This window comes from Podarcis vaucheri (assembly GCF_965113315.1).
Source record: "Podarcis vaucheri genome assembly, chromosome: 9".
NCBI lineage: Eukaryota > Metazoa > Chordata > Lepidosauria > Squamata > Lacertidae > Podarcis > Podarcis vaucheri.
Genome location: NC_138767.1, coordinates 80,871,859 through 80,891,952, shown reverse-complemented (window position 1 = coordinate 80,891,952; position 20,094 = coordinate 80,871,859). Strand labels below are relative to the sequence as shown.

General features: G+C 43.7%; 2 protein-coding genes across 6 annotated transcripts in view; one reads left to right on the top strand and one right to left on the bottom strand.

Annotated features, from left to right (window-relative positions):
• The window catches only part of ETFA (electron transfer flavoprotein subunit alpha), a 39,328-nt gene extending 28,750 nt beyond the window's left edge, over positions 1-10,578 (top strand). The window contains exons 10-12 of the mRNA XM_082238416.1: positions 1,165-1,230; positions 5,725-5,805; positions 10,306-10,578. Of these exons, the coding sequence (XP_082094542.1) occupies positions 1,165-1,230; positions 5,725-5,805; positions 10,306-10,341 (183 nt within the window). The 3' untranslated portion in view covers positions 10,342-10,578. The remainder of the gene's footprint in view (positions 1-1,164; positions 1,231-5,724; positions 5,806-10,305) is intronic.
• A 6,015-nt stretch (positions 10,579-16,593) lies between these two features.
• TMEM266 (transmembrane protein 266) overlaps positions 16,594-20,094 on the bottom strand; it is a 118,782-nt gene continuing 115,281 nt past the window's right edge. For 3 of the 5 annotated variants that reach the window (XM_082238398.1, XM_082238396.1, XM_082238397.1), the window contains one exon: positions 16,595-17,931. In XM_082238398.1, the coding sequence (XP_082094524.1) occupies positions 17,312-17,931 (620 nt within the window). In that variant the 3' untranslated portion in view covers positions 16,595-17,311. Of the gene's footprint in view, positions 17,932-20,094 lie in introns of all 5 variants that reach the window. The other 2 variants (XM_082238400.1, XM_082238399.1) reach the window with 2 other exon arrangements.

The following is a 20,094-nucleotide window of genomic DNA, read 5'->3' as shown; positions in this document are numbered from 1 at the left end:
ACGATTTTGTTTTGGTTGTAACTACCAAAGCCTCGCTTGCTGATGCCACTCTTTGATGCACTTGGGTCCCAAGCCATTTAGAGCTTTGTATGCTAGTACTAACACCTTGAACTGGGCCATGCTGCTTGCTGGCAACCGTTGCAGTGCTTTCAGGTCCAGTGGTACGTGGTCTCATGGGGCTGCCCCACCTAGCAGCTGCATTCCAAACTAGTGGCAGTCCCTGGAATGTCTTCAAGGTCAGCTCCACATACATTGCATTATAGTAGTCCATGTGGGATCTCGCCAGAGCATGGACAGCTTCTGTAAAAAAATGTTACCTTTACTTACTTTCATAATTGAAATTGTTTTATTTATTTTTATAAATGTATATTATATTGTTGTAACCCAGCCTGGGCAGAGGAGGAAGAAATATTATAAATAAATAGGGTGCAAGCCCTGTCATTGGGACTTTACTGCTGAGTAAACATGTGTGGAAATGCTTTTAGAAGTCAATGGATAAGAAATATGCTGTGGGGTACAGTTGCTTTCTGAATCTTACATGGTCTGTATGCCTATTTCTCCCCTAAACATTGAGTTAAAAGGCTTCAGTGTCAGTGAAAGAGCAGCTAAAATGACAGATTGAGAATTGCATTGCTGGATCCTCCCTTCTTAGGATCACTATGTTTTGACATGTTGGGCGGTGCCTGATGTGGTTTCTTCCCACAGCAAGTAGAATCATAAAATTGTAGGGTTGGAAGGGACCTCAGGGGTCATCCATCTTACCTCCTGCAGTGCAGGAGTCATAGCTAAAGAATCTTTGCCAGGTGGCCATTCAAGGAGAGTCCACCACTTTCTGAGGGAGTCTATTCGAACAGCTCTTATCGTCAGAAAATTCTTCCTGGTGTTTAGCCAGTATTTCTTGCAATTTCTATCCATTGATTTAGGTCCTACCCTCTGGAGTGGAAGAAAAGGAGCTTGCACCATCATCTATGTAATAGCCATTTTCAAATAACTGAAGAGCAATCACATAGATGATGGAGTGAGCTCCTTAAGCCAGAAAGAATATTGAGGAGCAGAAGCAATGTAGACTGAACCTAAGTCACCCACTGGTAAAATTTGTTTGCAGAATGCATTTTCCCACTAGTTTGAATCTTTATTTCAATTCTATTCTGTTTTCTGTTTCAGGAACTTTATATTGCTGTTGGAATATCTGGAGCAATTCAGCATCTAGCTGGAATGAAAGACAGCAAGGTACTATAGAAAAGTTTATTCGTCATAGTCATAGCAGAGACAAGCTTCTTTTGGGTGGTGGCAGTTGAGTAAAATATAGAAATAGAATAGATTAATCCCATTCTAGAAAGTAAATCAGTTGTCAATATCACAACATTATTGCCAATAGTGCATTACAGTGTACACATTCCAAAATAAACAGAAACAGACCATTTGTAGAAGCAGACTGAATTTATAGCTAAAGCAAAACAGTTTCTGTTTAGAATTCTATGCCGTAGAGCTATATTCATATATTTCAGAATCTGACACATGAATTCATGCATAACAATGTGCAATTTGAATTATGGACTTACTATTCCATAAAGTAAAAGACGCTTTTTGAATGTTCCATCATTTATCCATTCAAATGGAAACCCTATTATAAAATGATAATAAAACTTTAAAAGGTTTAACTCATTAGTAGCTGAAATGTTTTTCAACTATGTTTTTCCACAAGACTTGTTCAGATTATCTTTCTGTACCTCCAGTGGAAGATGGGTTTCATTATCTCTGAAACAAGAGCTTTCCTGCCTTTTTAAGAGGCAGTTTAATGTGAGAAAATTCACATGTTGAAGCATGAAAACTATAAAATAATTCTGTGTCTTCGCTGTATGTCCCAGTTTTCTTTTTTGTGTTCTCTGATGTGCTTTGTTTTCTCTTTGAATTGTGAAGAGTCAGACTGTTTCTTGTCATTAACAAATCATCCTGAAGACATTGGAGCCATGTAGTCAAATAGATATGTCTGGGCAGAACAATGCTACACTCCTTTTTGGGACATAGTTTCAGTACCTGAATAGTGTCACAGACACACACACACCACTGTGGAGACTGCTGGAAAAAAATGGCCCATAGTGGTATATGACACACCAGCTGGGGTGCCTCTTACCTGTTCATTAGCCCAACTCATGTAGCTGATACTCTGGGCAATGTGGCTTTTAAAACTCCTCCTTCTGCTTGGAGTCTCAGAAATATTTGTTGATGGTTAGTGCATTGAGGTTGTATCCAGTGTTCATCTTACTCAGAGCAGACTCGTTGATACGAATGGGCATGAAGAACTTTCATCCATTAATTTTATTGGTCAGGACCCTAAGATTATTACCCTATATAAAGTTACTTGGGGAGGAAACCCCATTGAACACAGTAAAACCTTATTTTGGGCAGATTCCATGTTGGTCTGATGCAGTCGAAATAAATAAATAAAAATTTTAAAAATTGTCCCGAAACACCTTAGGGACCAACTAAGTTTGTTCTTGGTATAAGCTTTTGTGTGTATGCACACTTCTTTGGATATCTGAAGAATAACTTATTTGGGGCAAATGTGCACAGGAGTACAGTACAATTCACAAAGTGACTTATCTGAGATAAACAAGAGAACAATTTGCCCTCTTTCACATGAACAGTACTTTGAGAGACATAATTAAATGGCAGAAATGGCAGGAATGAGCATTTTAAAGTGAAGGAACTATGGTTTAATATTTAGGTGGAAAGGAATCTAGCAAAATGATGCTCCTGCCAGAATGGTGAAATTGGTGGAGGAAGATTGTTGATGCTGCAGTTTTCATTCTTAAACTCTGTGTCGTTAAGATAGTTTTCTGCTCCGTATGATTTTTTTGTGGGGAGGAGGCATTAAAAGTCAATATGGAAAGGTGGACATCCAATTCATGCTCCATCTTGTGTGCTGCTCCCTGACTGGCTTGGACTGTATTCAACCATCTTTTTTGTCATGACCATCTAAACAGATGATTCCACCAGTAATGCTAGGGAAAATATTCGCCCTCTAATACTCTAATAGCAGAATGATCTGTCTGTAATGATGGTGAAGGAACTGTCCTATCCAAGCCCTGCTGGGTTGGAAGCTGGTGGGGTGGGCAGCTTTTTCCCTTGGCTGGGAGATTCACTCTGCCATCTCCAGGGCTGGTACATGTTTCTTCCTGGTTTAGAAGTTTCCCCGGAGAACAAGGGAGCTTTTAGGTCTCTCTCTCCCTTGCGCCATTGGAACACAGATGGCATAAGTGTGTGTGTGTGGGGGGGGGGGGTTGCAGCTGCAGAGGTTTCTGTGACCACAAGGGGATCTCTAAGGTGAATCTTCCTTTTCATGGGCAGATGAAGAAATACACTCTTTCCTGTGGCCCCTGGGCTGCCCTCCTGGCGGGAACCACTGGTTTGCGCCCTAAGGCAGGGCTGGGTGATATCTGGTTTCCAACATCGCAGTGTATCACCAGCTAAACATCACGATATACCAATATATCACCATGTCTGAAATAAGGATGGAGCTATGTAGAGGCACTGGCTGAGCTCACTGTTCCCCCCACATTGTGATTTTTGCATAGCACATACACACATCATGATTAGCAGTATAATGCCAGGTCAAAAATTATGAAAACGATATCACGATATGGCCTTTTGTCTGGTTTTGGATGATATACCAATATATCCCCCAGCCCTACCCTAAGGCTTCAATGATCTACACACATGCTCAGCTCAGTGGGACAGAATTCTGAATAGACATGCTGAGAAATGTGCTGTAAATTGCTTTGGCACTGGACTTGAATAAAACAAATCTTTCATCACTTCAGTAAGCTGTGCTATTTCTGTCCACTGCTTTGGGCATTGAAATTTTTTTTAAAAAAAGATGTTCAAATATGTTTTGCTAGAGTTTTTTTCTGAATATTGTTATATATTTGAACTCGCAGAACATATTTTTGAGAGCTTAAACTTTATTTTACTTTTACTTGAACTGTGCCCCACTTCTGTGTGTTTATCAGACCCTAGACGGAGTTGGGTTGTATCTGCTCAAACAATGTGTGGAAGCAAGGGAAACCCTTCTGTAACCATGGCAACAATCTCCTGAGTGGATTTCCACCCTCCATGCTGTCAATTATCTGGCACTGTGAACTTGCACACTTTGAATATGTTTCTGAAAGTAGTCCACAAAGCTTTTTGCAAGCAAAATGCATAATTTATTTGTCGTTATGTCAAGGTAGAAAACCAGTATTTATTTATCTTTAAATAATGGAATCTCTCTGCTTTCCTCTCTCCCCTTAAAAACTATTTTTCATATCTATATGAAAAATAGTTCACTAAAAGTAAACTGTTGATAACTAGCAAATAAATATTATTGTGAATAAATAAATAAATAATATTCATGCTATGCTTCTTCGTTGCCTGTAAGCTGCTTTGAGTTAGTTAACCTTTTGCTTAAGTAAATTAACTAAATATTTAAATAAAAGACTTGATAGTAAAAACAGGTGAGGCTTAAGCATTAATTGGGCCAGTGGCTGATTCGTTAACACAATTTATTGTAGGACAGTGGTGTTGCTGCTATTTGAAAGAGAAAGTAAAATGTCCCTTTGGAGGTACTTGAGCCCTACGTCCTTAGGCAGGTTCAAGAAGCCTGTGATGGCTTTATTGAACCTCTCGTGTTCAGAGGCAGCGTGCCACTGGACCTCAGCTGCTGGGGAGCAACAGCAGAGGCGCTCTGTGACTTTTCTGTCCTCCTTGTGGACTTCCCAACGGCATCTGCTTGGTTGCTATGCAGAATGGAATACTGGACTAGATAGACCTTTGGTCTGAACCAGCAGGGCTGCCCATGTGTTTTGAAGCCCTCAGGGATGTTGAAGGTTGCTCTGTGCACAATGGCTGCAATTTCTAATTATCTAGCCCACAGCCATAAGATTGTTGCAGTGATTCCCATCCAGTGGACTGTATCCAGTACTGCAGCTCCTGCAACAGACTTCCAGGTGCAGGGTGGAGCTTCTTTCTCTCCAGTCCCCTCCAGCCCCCCCCAATAGTCCCCCAAATTGGCTCCAGGGGGTTGGGGGACATTCCAGAGTAGATCTGGCAGTGGGGGAAGGGGAACTGGGAGTCCTCTTGCCCCAGCTCAGAACTGGAATCAACCCATTGCCTATGCTTATTATTATTATCATCCCATGTCTTTGATTCTCAGGCCCATCTTTTTAGATGTGTTGTTCAGCCTATCTCGAGGCTGGGAATGGGTCTTGTTGGACTCCAGCTCCCATCAGCCCCAGCCAGGAGGGCCAGTGGTGCTCCAGCCCTGCTTTAGAGTGAGAACGGAGAAGTTGAGAGAGCACTAGCAGGTGTTGGTGTTTTGCCTTGGGAGTTGCTTGTGATGAAGGGTGGTAGGCTGGATTTAAAGTGTGATCCTGGGCAGGCAAATAGAATTTCACCATGTGGCATTGCATGTGCCCAGTGTCTGGCTTGACACATGCATTGCCAACAGATTCTGGGGGGGGGGGGGGGCACCACAAGACAGGTTGTAAACATTCAGTTTTTTATTTCTGTTGTGAAGAGTGAGAAAGAACCTCCTTGAAGAGCAGCAGGGTCAGCCAAGGCTGGGGGCACTGAGCAGGCGGTTGGGCAAGTGGATCTCCTCCCACTCTGTGATTCTGTGACTAGAGAAAGCCACCAATAACTTGTACTCCATGAGTAATCTCCCTCTTTACTTTCTTTTTTCAGACAATAGTAGCTATCAACAAAGATCCAGAAGCACCAATATTCCAAGTTGCCGATTATGGTTTGGTAGCCGACTTGTTTAAGGTGAGTTTTGTTGTGGGGGAACCAACCTGATTACATTCCAAAAGTTGTTGGGTTAAAGCTGCCTATCAGTCCTCACGGACGTAAACAGAGATTGAATGTGTGCTGATCACTTTCCTTCCACTCTCCAGTACTTCAAGCTTTAGAAGTGTTTCCTTCACCCACCTCAATCCAAGTAAGGCTGTTTGGGATGGGCACTGATTTTGATAGCCCTGCAAAAAGTCATTATGTCATAGACCTTGCTCTTTAGGATCTTGAAACCTCGTATGGCAAGGGTTATATTCAATGAATCTGCCAATATCTATGTAGCCCCTTTCAGCAGCCAGCACCGCCTCCCAAATGGGGTTATACAGCCTTGACCATATGTGTTAAGGTAAAGGTAAAGGGACCCCTGACCATTAGGTCCAGTCGTGGCCAACTCTGGGGTTGCGGCGCTCATCTCACTTTATTGGCTGAGGGAGCCGGCGTACAGCTTCTGGGTCATGTGGCCAGCAGGACTCAGCCGCTTCTGGTGAACCAGAGCAGCGCACGGAAACGCCGTTTACCTTCCCGCTGGAGCGGTACCTATTTATCTACTTGCACTTTGATGTGCTTTCAAACTGCTAGGTTGGCAAGAGCAGGGACCGAGCAACAGGAGCTCACCCCATTACGGGGATTCAAACCACCGACCTTCTGATCAGAAAGTCCTAGGCTCTGTGGTTTAACCCACAGTGCCACCCGTGTCCCTGACCATATGTGTTACATGATACTTAATAACATGTTTCCTATCTTATTAGCAGAATGGAACTATATGAAAATTCTGCAGGCAAGGGGTTGACCACAATCTGCATTAACTGAAGCAGGGCTTGTATTTGAGAGCAAATGGCTGTACAACTTTATTTTAGCAGATTACAATTTACATGCAACAGCAATGGCCGAAATCTTGAGCCCTCCCCTCCCGGTGCTCTGCTTTCTTCTCCCAGTACCTTGGCCAAGGACAGAGGGAGATTTGCTTCTCTCTACTCCCACTCCTGGGCTGCAGGTTAAGATGGCAGGAGGAGGTACACTCTGATTTTGTGCCAGTGTACATTCCTACCTTCCTTGGAGGTGAGGATGCCCCTGCATAACTGTAGTGCCCCCTGGAGGGACCAGTGGGAAGAATGCATTCAAAGTCAGGAAGCAGAGTGCAATTCTCCCCTCTTCCTCCACCTCCACGGGTGAAGTTGAATATGGTCTAGAGCATCTCAGCTGGCTTTTGTGATAAAGCAAACCAGTGTAAATAAAAACTCTGCCAAGGATGGGGAACCTCTGGCCCATGGGGCAATCTGGGCCTGCCAAGGGGTCCAGTTGGGCCCAAACCTTGCCTACTTTCATGGAAAGCCCTCCCTCCACTGATCCCTACAGTCTCCAAAAAGGACCAGTGTGAGGCAAGCTTTCCAAATAAATGGGGTCTGCTTGCTTTTGCTGCCCATGCAAGGCCAGCTCCCCCCCCCCTTGATTAGCCCATCATTCTGTGATGAAGGACCAGTTATGTGCATTGCAGCACTCTCAACACTCTCCCTGCCTTAAGACATCTTTAAAGGAAGTGGGAGAAAAGGCTGCTTCAAGGAACACCGCAAAATGTTTCCCAGGCACTCCCACACTCCTTTTAATCTCTGATTGCAGGGCAATGATTTTGACAGGTGGGTGGGACAACTCACTTGATGATGATGATAAATCATGTGACATCATGTATCTGACAAGTGGGTTGCCCTGACCACCCGTCACAGTTGGTCTGTTGGGTGAGGCAAGGTAAACTAGAGCCAAAAATGGTCCACACCCCTAGACTGGGCTAATGTGGCACTTTGGAAACAGAGGGTACGTATTATTTCTGGCACTATTGCCCCAACCACATAAATTCCACTGGCACCTGTTTTACCTGGATCTATATTGTGTTACCCCACCTCAATAATTGAGAAGAGTGTCAAAATCTCTTTGGCAACTGTGGCAGTGAAGGAACGGGCAGCAAGGGTGCAATCTTGAATAAAATATGGGGGGCCACAGGTAAACCCCACCCCACATAATCGATCACAAGATACAGCATATGCACATCATTTGAGTGGCAATGTCCATCAATTGGGGGGGGGGGGTCTGGCCCTCTCAAATATTTTTTGGGGGGCCAAAGGGACCTCGGCCCATAGGAGTCAGCTCCTATAATCAGCAGTCAGGTATCTTAAGGCTTTGTCTGTATGTGATGGCTCGTCCCTCGGTTAAACAATTCCACCTCTTTAGTTCTTAAATGTGCTCCTGGAAGGGCCACATCAGGCTAGATTATTGGGCGGGTGGCGCTGTGGTCTTAACCACTGAGCCTCTTGGGCTTGCCTATTGTAAGGTCAGCGGTTTGAATCCCTGCGACGGGGTGAGCTCCCATTGCTCTGTCCCAGCTCCTGCCAACCTAGCAGTTTGAAAGCACACCAGCATGAGTAGCTAAATAGGTACCACTGCGGCGGGAAGGTAAACAGCGTTTCTGTGTGCTCTGGTTTCCATCACGATTTTCCGTTGCGCCAGAAGCGGTTTAGTCCTCCTGGCCACATGACCTGGAAAGCTGTCTGTGGACAAACGCCAGCTTCCTTGGCTTGAAAGCGAGATGAGCGCTGCAATCCATAGTTGCCTTTGACTGGACTTAACCGTCCAGGGGTCTCTTACCTTTACTGGACACACACCACTAGGTCAGCTCTGGTCAGGTAGGGGACTGGGCTGTACTCCATAGAAGGGGCATTTCCTTGTCTGACCTATTGCCTCCAAGGATTTTTGCTAGAACTTCCTGGGCAGGGCAAGCTGGCTAGGGTTGAGATTCCAGCAAGCCAGACTCACTACCTTGCTCTTTGGCTCTGAAGACATGGCTGAACTGTGGTTGGGTATGTGCCTTGGTGTCTAAATCCATCTCTAGTAGTAAGGAAAGCAAAGGACTCCCATTGGGTCAACCCCATATCACGCTGGCCTCAGTGGATCACATTCATTTTTATTTTTTTTACAATCTATGTTATGTCTTCCTAAATCTTAATCAGTTGGCTTCACCCATTACAGAATGTTACTAAAGTAAACACTAATATATAAGGAAGAGTGAAATGGCTTGCACCAAATCTAAGATTGGCTTAGTTTGTTATGTAAAGTGACAAGAGTGTGAATTTCCCAGAACGAAACAGTGCTGACATTTATTTCATGCCATCTTCTATTTTGTGTTTGAAAATGCTTGCTTGTGCTGCTGAAACGGCCGCTTGCCGTCTCAGTCTTCTTCTCTCCTCCCCCTTTGGGGTTCTCCTAGCATGTAATCTGTGCCCCTGGCATGGGTGCCTGGTGGTATATAGATGGAGAGGCGGCAGAAACCCTGCCAGCACTTAATGCTATTCCTGAACTAATGCCTGTCGGCTTGGCAGTAAACATGGGCCTTTTAATAAGCTGGAGACAAAGTGACATTCGGAAGAAACAACATGTAGACAATTTCCTTAATAAATTTTGTACGACCACATTATTTCCACCTAATGGAAATGTAGATCTCTTAAATAATTGAGAGGCTTTATTCATCAGCTGGGATCTTGCTGAGTGAGGGCATCCTACAGCCCCTGGAAAGAGAAGGTAACTGATATTTACTAGGTAGCATTTCAGGTGTAGTCAGTAGGCCAATCCACCACCTGTTTTCATGGATTGCTGCTCTTCAGAAGACTAGTAAGACTCACCGTGCAGCATGGGCAGAGCTCAGTTAAGGGACAGATCTGCTGCAGGTGCCAAGCTGCTGGCACCTGTCCCTCTGAAACACCGGCTTAGTTAAATGAGCTCTTCTGTCTGCCTTCATAGCCTGGTTTTGCACATCCCACCACAAAGTTGCATTTGAAATAAAGTGGACTGCTTGCTTAGTGCTTCTTTGGCTTCTCAAAACTAGAGAAATAAAATCAGAACTCTGTTTTTCACATAAAATTTTTACAACATTCTACAGCAACAGTTCTGAGCTTTATAAATCAGCTGAAATGAAAGTTTGGCTATGCCGTAATTTGTTGGCTTTTTTAATACAAAGACTTCAGCATTGCATGCTAAAGCAGGGAGTGGGGAGCCTGTGGCCTTCCAGTTGTGGTCCAGTTACTGCTCTCATCATCTCTGCCCAGTAGCCACTCTCACTGCCACTAGGTGAGTCTGGATTTAGCAACCTGCTCTAAAGGGGTTTTTTTCTTGGCTGCAGCTGGGACAGGCTTTAGAGCCCAGTGCAGAAAGAAGTCTTCATGTTCAGTCATCCTGCTGGTCTTGAGCATCGCAATCAGCAGCCATACACCTTTTGCATCTGTGACGGGCAGAACAAGCATACAATACCTTGAGTATCATGTAAACTTTGTGCTTGCTGTTGGTCAACACGTGGTGGTTTGTTCGTTTTTAAGGTCATCCAAATGTGCTTAAGTTTAGCTGCTTAAACATGTTTCTTAAGCTTTCATAACACTTCTAAGATGTTCCAGTTCTTTGCATATTTAAATTTAGCTGCTTTTATGGCTTTTTCAGGTTGTTCCTGAATTGACAGCGGCATTGAAAAAGTGAAAACCTCAAGTATTCGGGCAGAAATGAATGTGACCAGCTTTGAAATGATCATTTTAAACAATTATTTTTAAATGAAACAAAAAATGTAATAACTGGTGATCTGTTGCCAAAATTGTATGTTCTAGGTGATATCTGAATGCCTTGTAATATATACTGTTTTTGCCTTTTTAGTTCCCATTTGACTACAAGCTATTTGACAAAGACTTTCTAATTCTGTAATAAAATATGCATCGGATACATTTTGTGTTGTACTTTATGTGAAGAGGAATCCCCATGAATCATAGAATCAGAGTTGGATGGGACCTAGAGGGTTATTAGTCCAGCCCCTGCAATGCAGGAATCTCAACTAACGCATCCATGACAGACAACCATCCAACCTCTGCTTAAAAACCTCCCAAAGAAGACTGTTTCACTGTCGAATAGCTCTTACCCTCAGAAAGTTCTTCCGGATGTTTAGCCGGAATCTCCTTTCTTGTAATTTGAAGCCAGGTCCTGCCCTCCAAAGCAGAAGAAAACAAGCTTGTTCCATCTTTCATGTTACAGCCCTTGAGATATTTGAAGATGGCTATCATATCTGGGCATGGCTAAACATACCCAGCTCCATCAACCACTCCTCATGCGGACTGGTTTCCAGACCCTTGATCATCTTGGTTTCCCTCCTCTGCACACCTTCCAGCTTGTCAACATCCTTCCTAAATTGTGGTGCCCAGAACCGGACACAGGACTCCAAGAGTGATCTGACCAAGGCAGAATAGAGTGAGACATATTACTTCCCTTGATCTGGACACTAGACTTCTGTTGATGCAGCCTAGAATAGCTTTTTTAGCTGCTGCATCACACTGTTGATCCATATTAAGCTTGTGATCCACCAAGCCCCCATGATCCTTTTCACATGTACTGCTGGCAAGCCAGGTGTCCCCCTTCATATACCGTACTTTTCTGTGTATAAGACTATGTTTTTTAATTGAAAAATTATGTTTAAAATCTGGGGTCGTCTTATACATGGTTAGTGGCTGGGGTGGCATGGGATTGGTTGATGCCGCAAGTCGGAGATGTTATGCAGCGTGCTATTGGTGTCTGCGGCAAGGGGTGGTGTTGATTGGATGTTGCTGTGGCAATTGGGTGGGCAATAGGCTGCTTCTGCCATTGAGGGGACGACGTTTGGAGCCTGTTGCGACGCGCATGAGTGTTAAGTGTCGGCCAGGCAGGTGAGTGATTTTCGACAAACCCCCCCCCTAAAAAAGCTCAACAACTGGGCAATCTCCCATTTTCTTAATTTTTAGTCCCCCAAAATAGATAGGGGTGTGTGTGTTATACATGGGGGGGGGGTGTACACGGAAAAGTACATTATTTGTGAATTTGGTTCTTCCTGCCCAAATGCAGAACATTACATTTGTCCCTATTGAAATTCATTTTGTTGGTTTGTGCCCAGTTTGCCAATCTGTTACGTCATTTTGAATCCTGATTCTGTCTTCTGCAATATTTATCTACCCCTCCCGCTCAATTCCTTAATCCAAGTCGTTTATAAAAGTGTTGGACAACGGTGGGCCCAGGACGGGAACCCTGCAGGACCCCACATGGCACTTTTCCCCATGCCTTGACATGTATCTACTATGCCCTGAAATATACTGATCTGTGCTGGAACAACTAACCAACTGTTGGTTGTTCAGTGGACAAGGACTGAACACAGAAAAACATGAGCAAACCCCGTGTCTTAAAATGACATTAATGTTGGTAACCCTTTGGGATTTCCTGTGTAAGCAGAATGTAGAAAGCTTGTTTGGCGAATGCATTTTGTTGCATGCACTGATTATAATAAAACATTATATTGTGTCAAAATGTCCAAATTATGCAGACAGATTTTGCACTGTCCTGCAGTTCTAGCACGTGAGACTAAACAGATTAAAGACGAAGGTGGCTTCCACTTCCAGAATGGATTTTGCTCCTGGTTCCCTCCCCCCATAAGTTTGAAGATATGACTGCTTATGATATACATGGCATGTTGAATCTACCTTTCTAAACAATGTCTTACAGTTCTTGAGTTTGGGGCTTTTTGGGGTGGGGGAAGGGAAGAACTAAAATTATTTACCACAATATACTTGCATGCACTGGTACAGTCAATCACCATTTGGGTTTATTTGCTTTGTTCACATTTTCAGTGTAGTTAGAATTCTAAGACTTAGCTGCTAATCTTCAAATATTGTTTGGAAATGCAACAATTATTCTCTTGTTGAAACAGAAGCTCTTAACGCTTGGAAAAATTAGAATATATACAGTGGTACCTCGGGTTAAGAACTTAATTCGTTCTGGAGGTCTGTTCTTAACCTGAAACTGTTCATAACCTGAGGTACCACTTTAGCTAATAGGGCCTCCCGCTGCTCCCGTGCTGCCCCCATAAGATTTCTGTTCTCATCCTGAAGCAAATTCTTAACCTGAGGTACTATTTCTGGGTTAGCGGAGTTTGTAACCTGAAGCGTCTGTAACCCGAGGTACCACTGTATGCTTTTTTTATTTATTTATAGTGATAGGCCTCCCCTGGTTCCTCTAATAAAATATCACCAGAGCCACTAGCTTCCTTAAAATAGTGCATCTAGCAATACAGCAGCTGCTTTAACAATAGGCTGTGGGTTGCAGGCCCAGAGGTCTGCTGTAGGCCCTTGGGAAAAATCTTAACCTGTGGATAGCATGTTGTCATCTTGGTTTTCCTCTCCACCAAGCCGGCGTGGTCACTAGGTTTTATTTTACCTTGGGCTCCTATCTCCTGCTCTGTCATGATCAGCATCTTTAATAAATAGATGACAGTTGGGCAGATCTGGTGCCTATCCTGGGAGTTGTGACTTCCACCCTATTAGCAGATCTAATCTGATTGTGACGTGATTAGACAGCCAACATAACACGGAGGTGGGGGGAGGATGGTTAGCTGCTATAACCAGAACAGAAGCCTTAGAGACAGCCTGTCTGTGGTGGTTAGGCTTCAGAAGATAAAGAAACCACAAAGTTGAAAGAGACAAGAAGCAAAAAGGAGTCAGACAAAACAATCATGTAGACCCAAAGGAAGCTTGTGAATGGTTTGCAATAAATGGTGTTGGTCCTGCAAAGCTGTATCTGGCTGTGATAAATGATTCAAGCCACTAGGAGCTAGATAGGAATATTCCCTGGTAGGCTATTGGAGGCATTTAGTTACAGAATGTGTAGGTGAGCTATGAAAGGAATCATTGATATTGTGCAAGGAGGTTCCACTGTATAGAAAGCTATATAATGCTCCATCTGTGTTCAGCCAGTTTATATCAGCAATTCCTTCCAACTTCATGAGACATCAGCTGAAAATTAAAAGGGAGAAAAAATGATTCTCTTCTCTCTTTACAATTCTCTGCCTTTATAATGGCAGTCCACTGGCCTGTCTTCAACTGGATGAGAGCTAATAAATTGAAGCTTAATCCAGAAAAGGCAGAGGCACTGTTAGTGGGTGGTTCCCTAAATTGCATGGATGGATTCAGGTAGGTAGCCGTGCACACGAAAGCTTATACCCAGAACAAACTTAGTTGGTCTCTAAGGTGCTACTGGACAATTTTTTAATTTCTTTTGACTGCATGGATGGGATGTGGCCTGCAAGTCCTTCTGAAGGAGCAGATGTGTAGCTAAGGGTGTGCTGCTGGGTCAATCACTATCACTTGAGGCTCGTGGCCTTTGGTTGGTGGGCATCTACACCCCTATCTGGAAAGGGATTAACCTAACTTCTGTTGTCTATGCTCTGGTAACCTCTAGGTTAGATTACAGCAATGTGTTGAAGATGGCTTGGAAACTGCAGCTGATGCAGAATTTTGACAGGGGGTTGCTCACTAATCCTGGCCTGACTGCACTGCCAGTTAATTTCTGGGATGAATTTAAAGTGCTGGTTTTGACCTATACCTCAAGGGTTGCTTCTAGCCACGCGAACCAGCCTGGACCCTGTACGGGTCACCTGAGGCCTGCATGGTCATTCTCAGAAGGTCTGGAGGGTGGCAACACAAGTATGGACCTTTTCTCCCTGCTGGCTCCCTGCCTGTGGGATGCTCTCTCCAGAGCTCACCTAGCCCATCTTCATTTAGCTTTAGGTGCAAGGCAGGAACTTTCCTTTTTACCCAGACTTTTGGCCCTTAGCTTGAAGGGTTTTTCTTAGTATTTGTGGCTTCTTTTGGTGGCGCATGATCTGCTGCGTCTTTCATTTGCTTGTTTTTAAAAAGTTTTTATTGATTTGTGTATATAGTAACTGATTTTGTGTATTTCCGTTTTGTGTCATTTTTATGAGTAAAAACAACTAAACAACAGTACGTGGAATTTACAGTAATTTACAAAAGAGCCACAGGAATCAGATTTTTCCTGTGTGAATCCAGCATGAACAGATTTTTTTCCTAATAAAAACTGGCAAAAAACCACCTGAGTCCTCCAGCAGAAGAAAGGAGCAGAGATAGCTATAGCTTTGCCCCAGCCTCCATCTTTACGCAAGCCCCAGCCCAACACACACTTCAGCACTTCCTAATGCTAAGCACAGATCACTGTCAACAGCATAAAAACAAGCTACCGGTGTCCTGATGTGACTGCAAAAGCAGGATCCCTTTTAGCTGCTTTACAGAAGTATTAAAAATAATAACCGCCATAGGGGACAGACTGGAGCATTGCCAGATACTGCCTCCAGCTGCTGAGCCTCTGAGCCCATCTGCCGGTCTAGCTTTTGACTTGCTCAAGACCTCTCAGCTTCATGTGCAACTCCCATCTTCAAAATAGCATCTGTCTTGCAGAGGAAGGGGATAACCGCCATCAAAGTTACAACCACTTTGTACCTCCAGGCAAAGATACAGCAAATACCATTAGATTCAGCTGGGGGTATCACATACTTTCTGTGCGAGGTGGTGAAGCACAAGTTGGCTCAATATAATATCCTTGCTGATCTGGCATTGTCCCCGTTTGAAGCCCCAAAGAGCTGCTTCTATTCAGTATGGACAATGCTGAGCTTGGTAGACTTATGATAGTTTCCTATTTTCCTATATTGGTTCATCTTGGTTCCTGAAGTAGAAGATGTAAAGGTCAAAGAAATGAGTGGGAGATCTGCAGGTCACCCACAAGAAATGATTTTGAAAATACAGTGTCAGAAATGCACAAGGAGACAGCTGCCATCCAGACACAGAACAGACTTAGCTTCAGCAAGCTGGTGGCCTCATCTACCTTCGGACCAAGAAAACAAATACTACTGCCCTTATAAGAAGAGGAATCAATCCCTCTAGCCATGTGTTATTTAGAGGGAAAAGCAGCTAGGTAGTCTTCATAGGCTTGGTAACTATCTGGAGTAAGTGGGTATAAAATAATTCCTTATCTACCAATATTTTGAAAACAAATTGTTCACCTTCTCACCGTAAGAAGGGTGCCCTTGGAACAGACCAGGCATTCACTTTCAAGCTTCCTGTTTCCAACAGCCAGAAGCATCTGGGAAGCGGGTCGTGGAGACAACTCTGCCCCACTCTTGCCCCCCAGCCATCCCTGTGCAGGAATTTGGGGAAAATGGGGCCTGCAACAAAATGTGGTGGTGTATTGTTGCCTTTCAATAGGAGTGCTCCAGTTCAGGGTTCCAGCCAGCAATGCCTCCCTCCCAGTTATTCCTTCCAGCCTCCATTTTTCTTTTCTAAGTAGCACTCAACTGTCTGTGGCTTCTGGGCATTCCTTCTTGGGAAGTTTGGTTTTTTTCCTTGTTATCCCTCCCTCCTTAAAGAAAATAAATTGCTGTATTTCTGCAAATTTGTGGATTACCCTCAGCATGCAGATACCAATCCTATTGTTGCTCAGGGGGCCCATTTTGGTTCTGTCATGTCAGCACCCACCACTTCAGAACTTGGGAATAAGGAGCCATGGCCAATGCTTGCTGATGGATCTCTCCTCCAAGACATGACATGATAGGCATAAGATTTACATGGCTACCACCCCTCCCTCCATAAGAATAAGCCACATCAAATGGTCTGAAAAGACCCCACCCCCTAATGTAGAAAGGAGAGCTAAACAAATGTCTAACATGAAATGACATTGCCTGCTTTAGCGCAGGAGGGGCCAAGCTGTGGCTCTTTAGATGCTGATGTGGGAGAAAACTCCCCTCCGCCCAGGCAGCGTGGCCAAGGGGCAGGGATGATGGAACTGTAGCCCAGGATCATGTGAGGGCCACAGGGGAGCCACCGCTGCTTTCGGCTGCTTTAAAAAACAAAAAACAACACCCACACCCCCCACTACATATCACACCAAAGTAGGCTTAAAGTATTTTTTTAAAAATGAAGCATCATGCATTTAGGATTTTTTAATATAAAAAAATTCTTTTTAATTAAAACCATATTTGTAAAATGTCCATTTTTACTCTGTTGTCTTGGAGACGACAACTTTTAATTTTGTCAAAATATTTTCTTCCCAAAGTTCATGCTAAAAATAAAAAGATCACTTTTTTAAAATTTCTTTGATCTGCATCATTCAAAGTACTCCCTGAAAAATGTTTTTGTTTTCTCCTCAGGAAGAACAAAAATATTTGCCATCTTTATACAAAGGGGTTTGCAGTTGTCACATATAAAGGGAGATTGTAAGAAAGAGGAGAGAAGTTTACATCCGCTTGTATCATATACCCTGCTGAAACCTGACCTGATAGAAGATTGTCCAGAATTCCTTAAAAACTGTGTGATTTGTGTCTGCTTCTTTAAAAAAAACGCATTAAGAATCTATACATCTTTGAGGTCATTGTTTTAACATGATCGGCCTCTGCCCCCATCCCTTCAACTAGGACTTCAGGTGATAGAAATGTCAAATTTTCCGTGCTGGCTCTCTCACAACTCATGCATTTCCCCCCCTATTTAAAAGAATATTTAACTCATTCCGATCCACGCAGCCCCATTTAAAGCTTTAGTATGTCTCCCTTGCAAAGCCTCTCCTTTATTTTTTTATAACCCCAATGGCAGCAAAAGGACTATGAATCTGGGACCCTGTTTAACTTTTGCTCTTTGGATTCCAAAGGCGTATACTTGTCGATCACAGGCGTATTCTGCTGAAAGTGGATTACCGGCTTTATCTGAAACATACCAAAGCTTTCTTGGTTCTTCCTGTTGTAAATGTTCACTCGGTGCTCCAGTTCTGGGCTGGCTTTGGTAGACCCTGATGGGCTTGGCAGTTTAAGGTTGACCGGATCCAGTCCTTTTTGTGTCAAGCAGGAATCGTCGGACAAGGATGACAGCAGTTCTTGCACCACGGCATTGTTGACTCTGCTGTGGGTGGAAGAAGAATCTACCTGATCACGTTTGGCTACATGGCAAGCCCTCTCCAAGGGGCAATACTCAGAGGACTCCTCCCGGGTTGTACTGCAGTCCGTGGAAGAGCCAAAGGTCTGGCTGCTGTCACTCTGGGCTCGGGTGACGGAGCTGTCTGTGGACCTGGAGGCACTGCCTGAGGCAACGCTGGCGGAAGTCCCGTTGCTCCCCATAATCTTCATGGGCACGTCCACCGTGAAGAGGTCGGAGGAGATGTTGGGGTGGTGCACGTCAATCGCAGCCGTCGTGATGACACAGATGGCTCCTTCTGGAACACCACTGTCTACAGGCACACAGCAGAAGGGGGAAAGTGTTACAGCAGCAGCTTTCAAACTTATTCAGGCCACTCGCCCCCCCCCCGCCACCTCCTGTGCTGGTTCTCCAAACTTACCCCACTGCCCCTAACCCTATGCTACAAAAAGCACTATTCAGAATAGCGCGTCTGCACCACCCACTAAGGGAAGATCTGTGAACCTTGGAAGTTGTTTTTGGAATTGCATATTTCACAGAGATACAAACAGGTAAAAGTCACATGTTATCACTTCTTTATTAGGATGATTTATAAATTTATTTATTTATATGTATTAAGATATTTATAAATCACCCCTCATCAAAAGGTATCAGGGCAGTAAACAATAAACAGCCATTCCTAAAGTAATGACTTTTAAACACCTCTTAAAAACCTAAATGTTTGCCCAGGCTTTTCTGAACTCAAACTCTTAGCATTTTAATTTTCTGTTTTGTACACTGCTTTAGCTTTTAGGACAATGTTTTTAAAAAGTTTACATGTAAACCCCTTAAAGAGATTTTTTTACTATAAAGAGCTACATAAAATGTTGGTTGAAATCCTGGCTGGATCCAGGCCACTGGCGCAGGGAGTCCTGCCTCCTCTTCTCACGCGGAGCCAGAAGCAGGGACCTCCGCACAAGAGCCTCCCCTGGAGACCTCAGGGAAAGGCAGACATGGGGGGAATTTCTGGATCAGCAAAGTCCTGGCAAAGAGGCGAGTGTGACTCTTACTTTCTTAATTTACACAGTTAACAGAATCTGAGGGTTTTGGTTGCAAGACAGGTTCCTTCCATCTGATACCAGGTATAATAAAAACACACAAAAGACACCTCAACTTTCCTGTAGCTTGCATCCGTGCCCTGCATTTGTGAGATATAGATGCAGGTGCCTGTTAAAATATATTATTATTTAGGATACAATAAAATGTATTTATGATGTTAATTTGCAAATTAAAAATTCTGCTTTTTAAAAATGGAGTTCCACCCAACTCCCGCTCCACAAATCAGGAAAGCTGTTTCGAATATATACTTTCTACTTTTTAATAACATGAATAAAGGGTTATGTGTGCATGAAGTGGTGCGGCAGTTTCAGAATGAAATCCATTTCAAGTAATGACCCAGTGATCACTAGACTAACATTGGTCTTCTCTAGTGTCAAATTATTTTATCCTTCACTCATTCAGCTTAACCCCTTTATAAGGACATCCGCGTGACCCATCATCAGTTTCCTCCCCAGGGGGGAGCTGCTTCCCCTCGTTGCCATTTGAGATGCTGCATTTTGAAAAATAAAATATTTAGACCTCAAAGTACACCTGAATCTTAAAGCATTACTGTTGGCTTCCAAGGGAGGCCTCCTGCTGTCCAGCCTAAAGGCTTCCAGACGCCCAGGGCAGAAACAAGCTGGAAGGATCATAGTTCACTGGTAGAGCATTTGCTCCGCATGCAGAAGGTCTTGGATTCAAATCCTGTCATCTCCAAGGAGAGCTGTAGGTGTCCTCAGTCTTGAACCCTAGCGAGTCGCTGCTAGTCAGGATACACAAGAGGGAGCTACAGGGACCAAGGGTCTGACTAAGTGTAAGGCACACTAGGAAGCTTCCGTTGCAAGCCCCATGGAAAGGAATCAAAACTATACCGCCTCCACTGATTTCCACGGAGAACAGACTTGCACATCTGGGTATGGAATCATGTTGCTGCGCATCCCCCCCCCCCACAAATATATTCGCAAACAATGAGTAAGAAACTACTAATGGCCAGCAGTCACCAAAATGAAGCTTTAATTATTTAATTAATTACTTTATATATAAAAATATTTATATAATGCTTTATCATAAAATATATATCACAGCAGTTTGCAACAATATAAAAACAAAAAAATCGGTAATATTGAAGCCCTTGAATAATAACTGCTACCAGATGTTTAAAGGGCATCTGTAAGGATGTGCTGGAAGATGAAAGGTTCGACATGGCATGAAACCTTCCTATGCCAATACAACAGAGTGGATTGCACAGGGAGGTGCAGATTTTAACAGGGCTTGTGTTCTTCCAAGCTGCTAGACAGAAAGGTGGGTGGGCAGTTCCCACCATCCCTGACCACTGGCCATATTGACTGAGGCTGATGGGAGCTGATCAACATATTCCCATTCCCAATATGGGCAGACA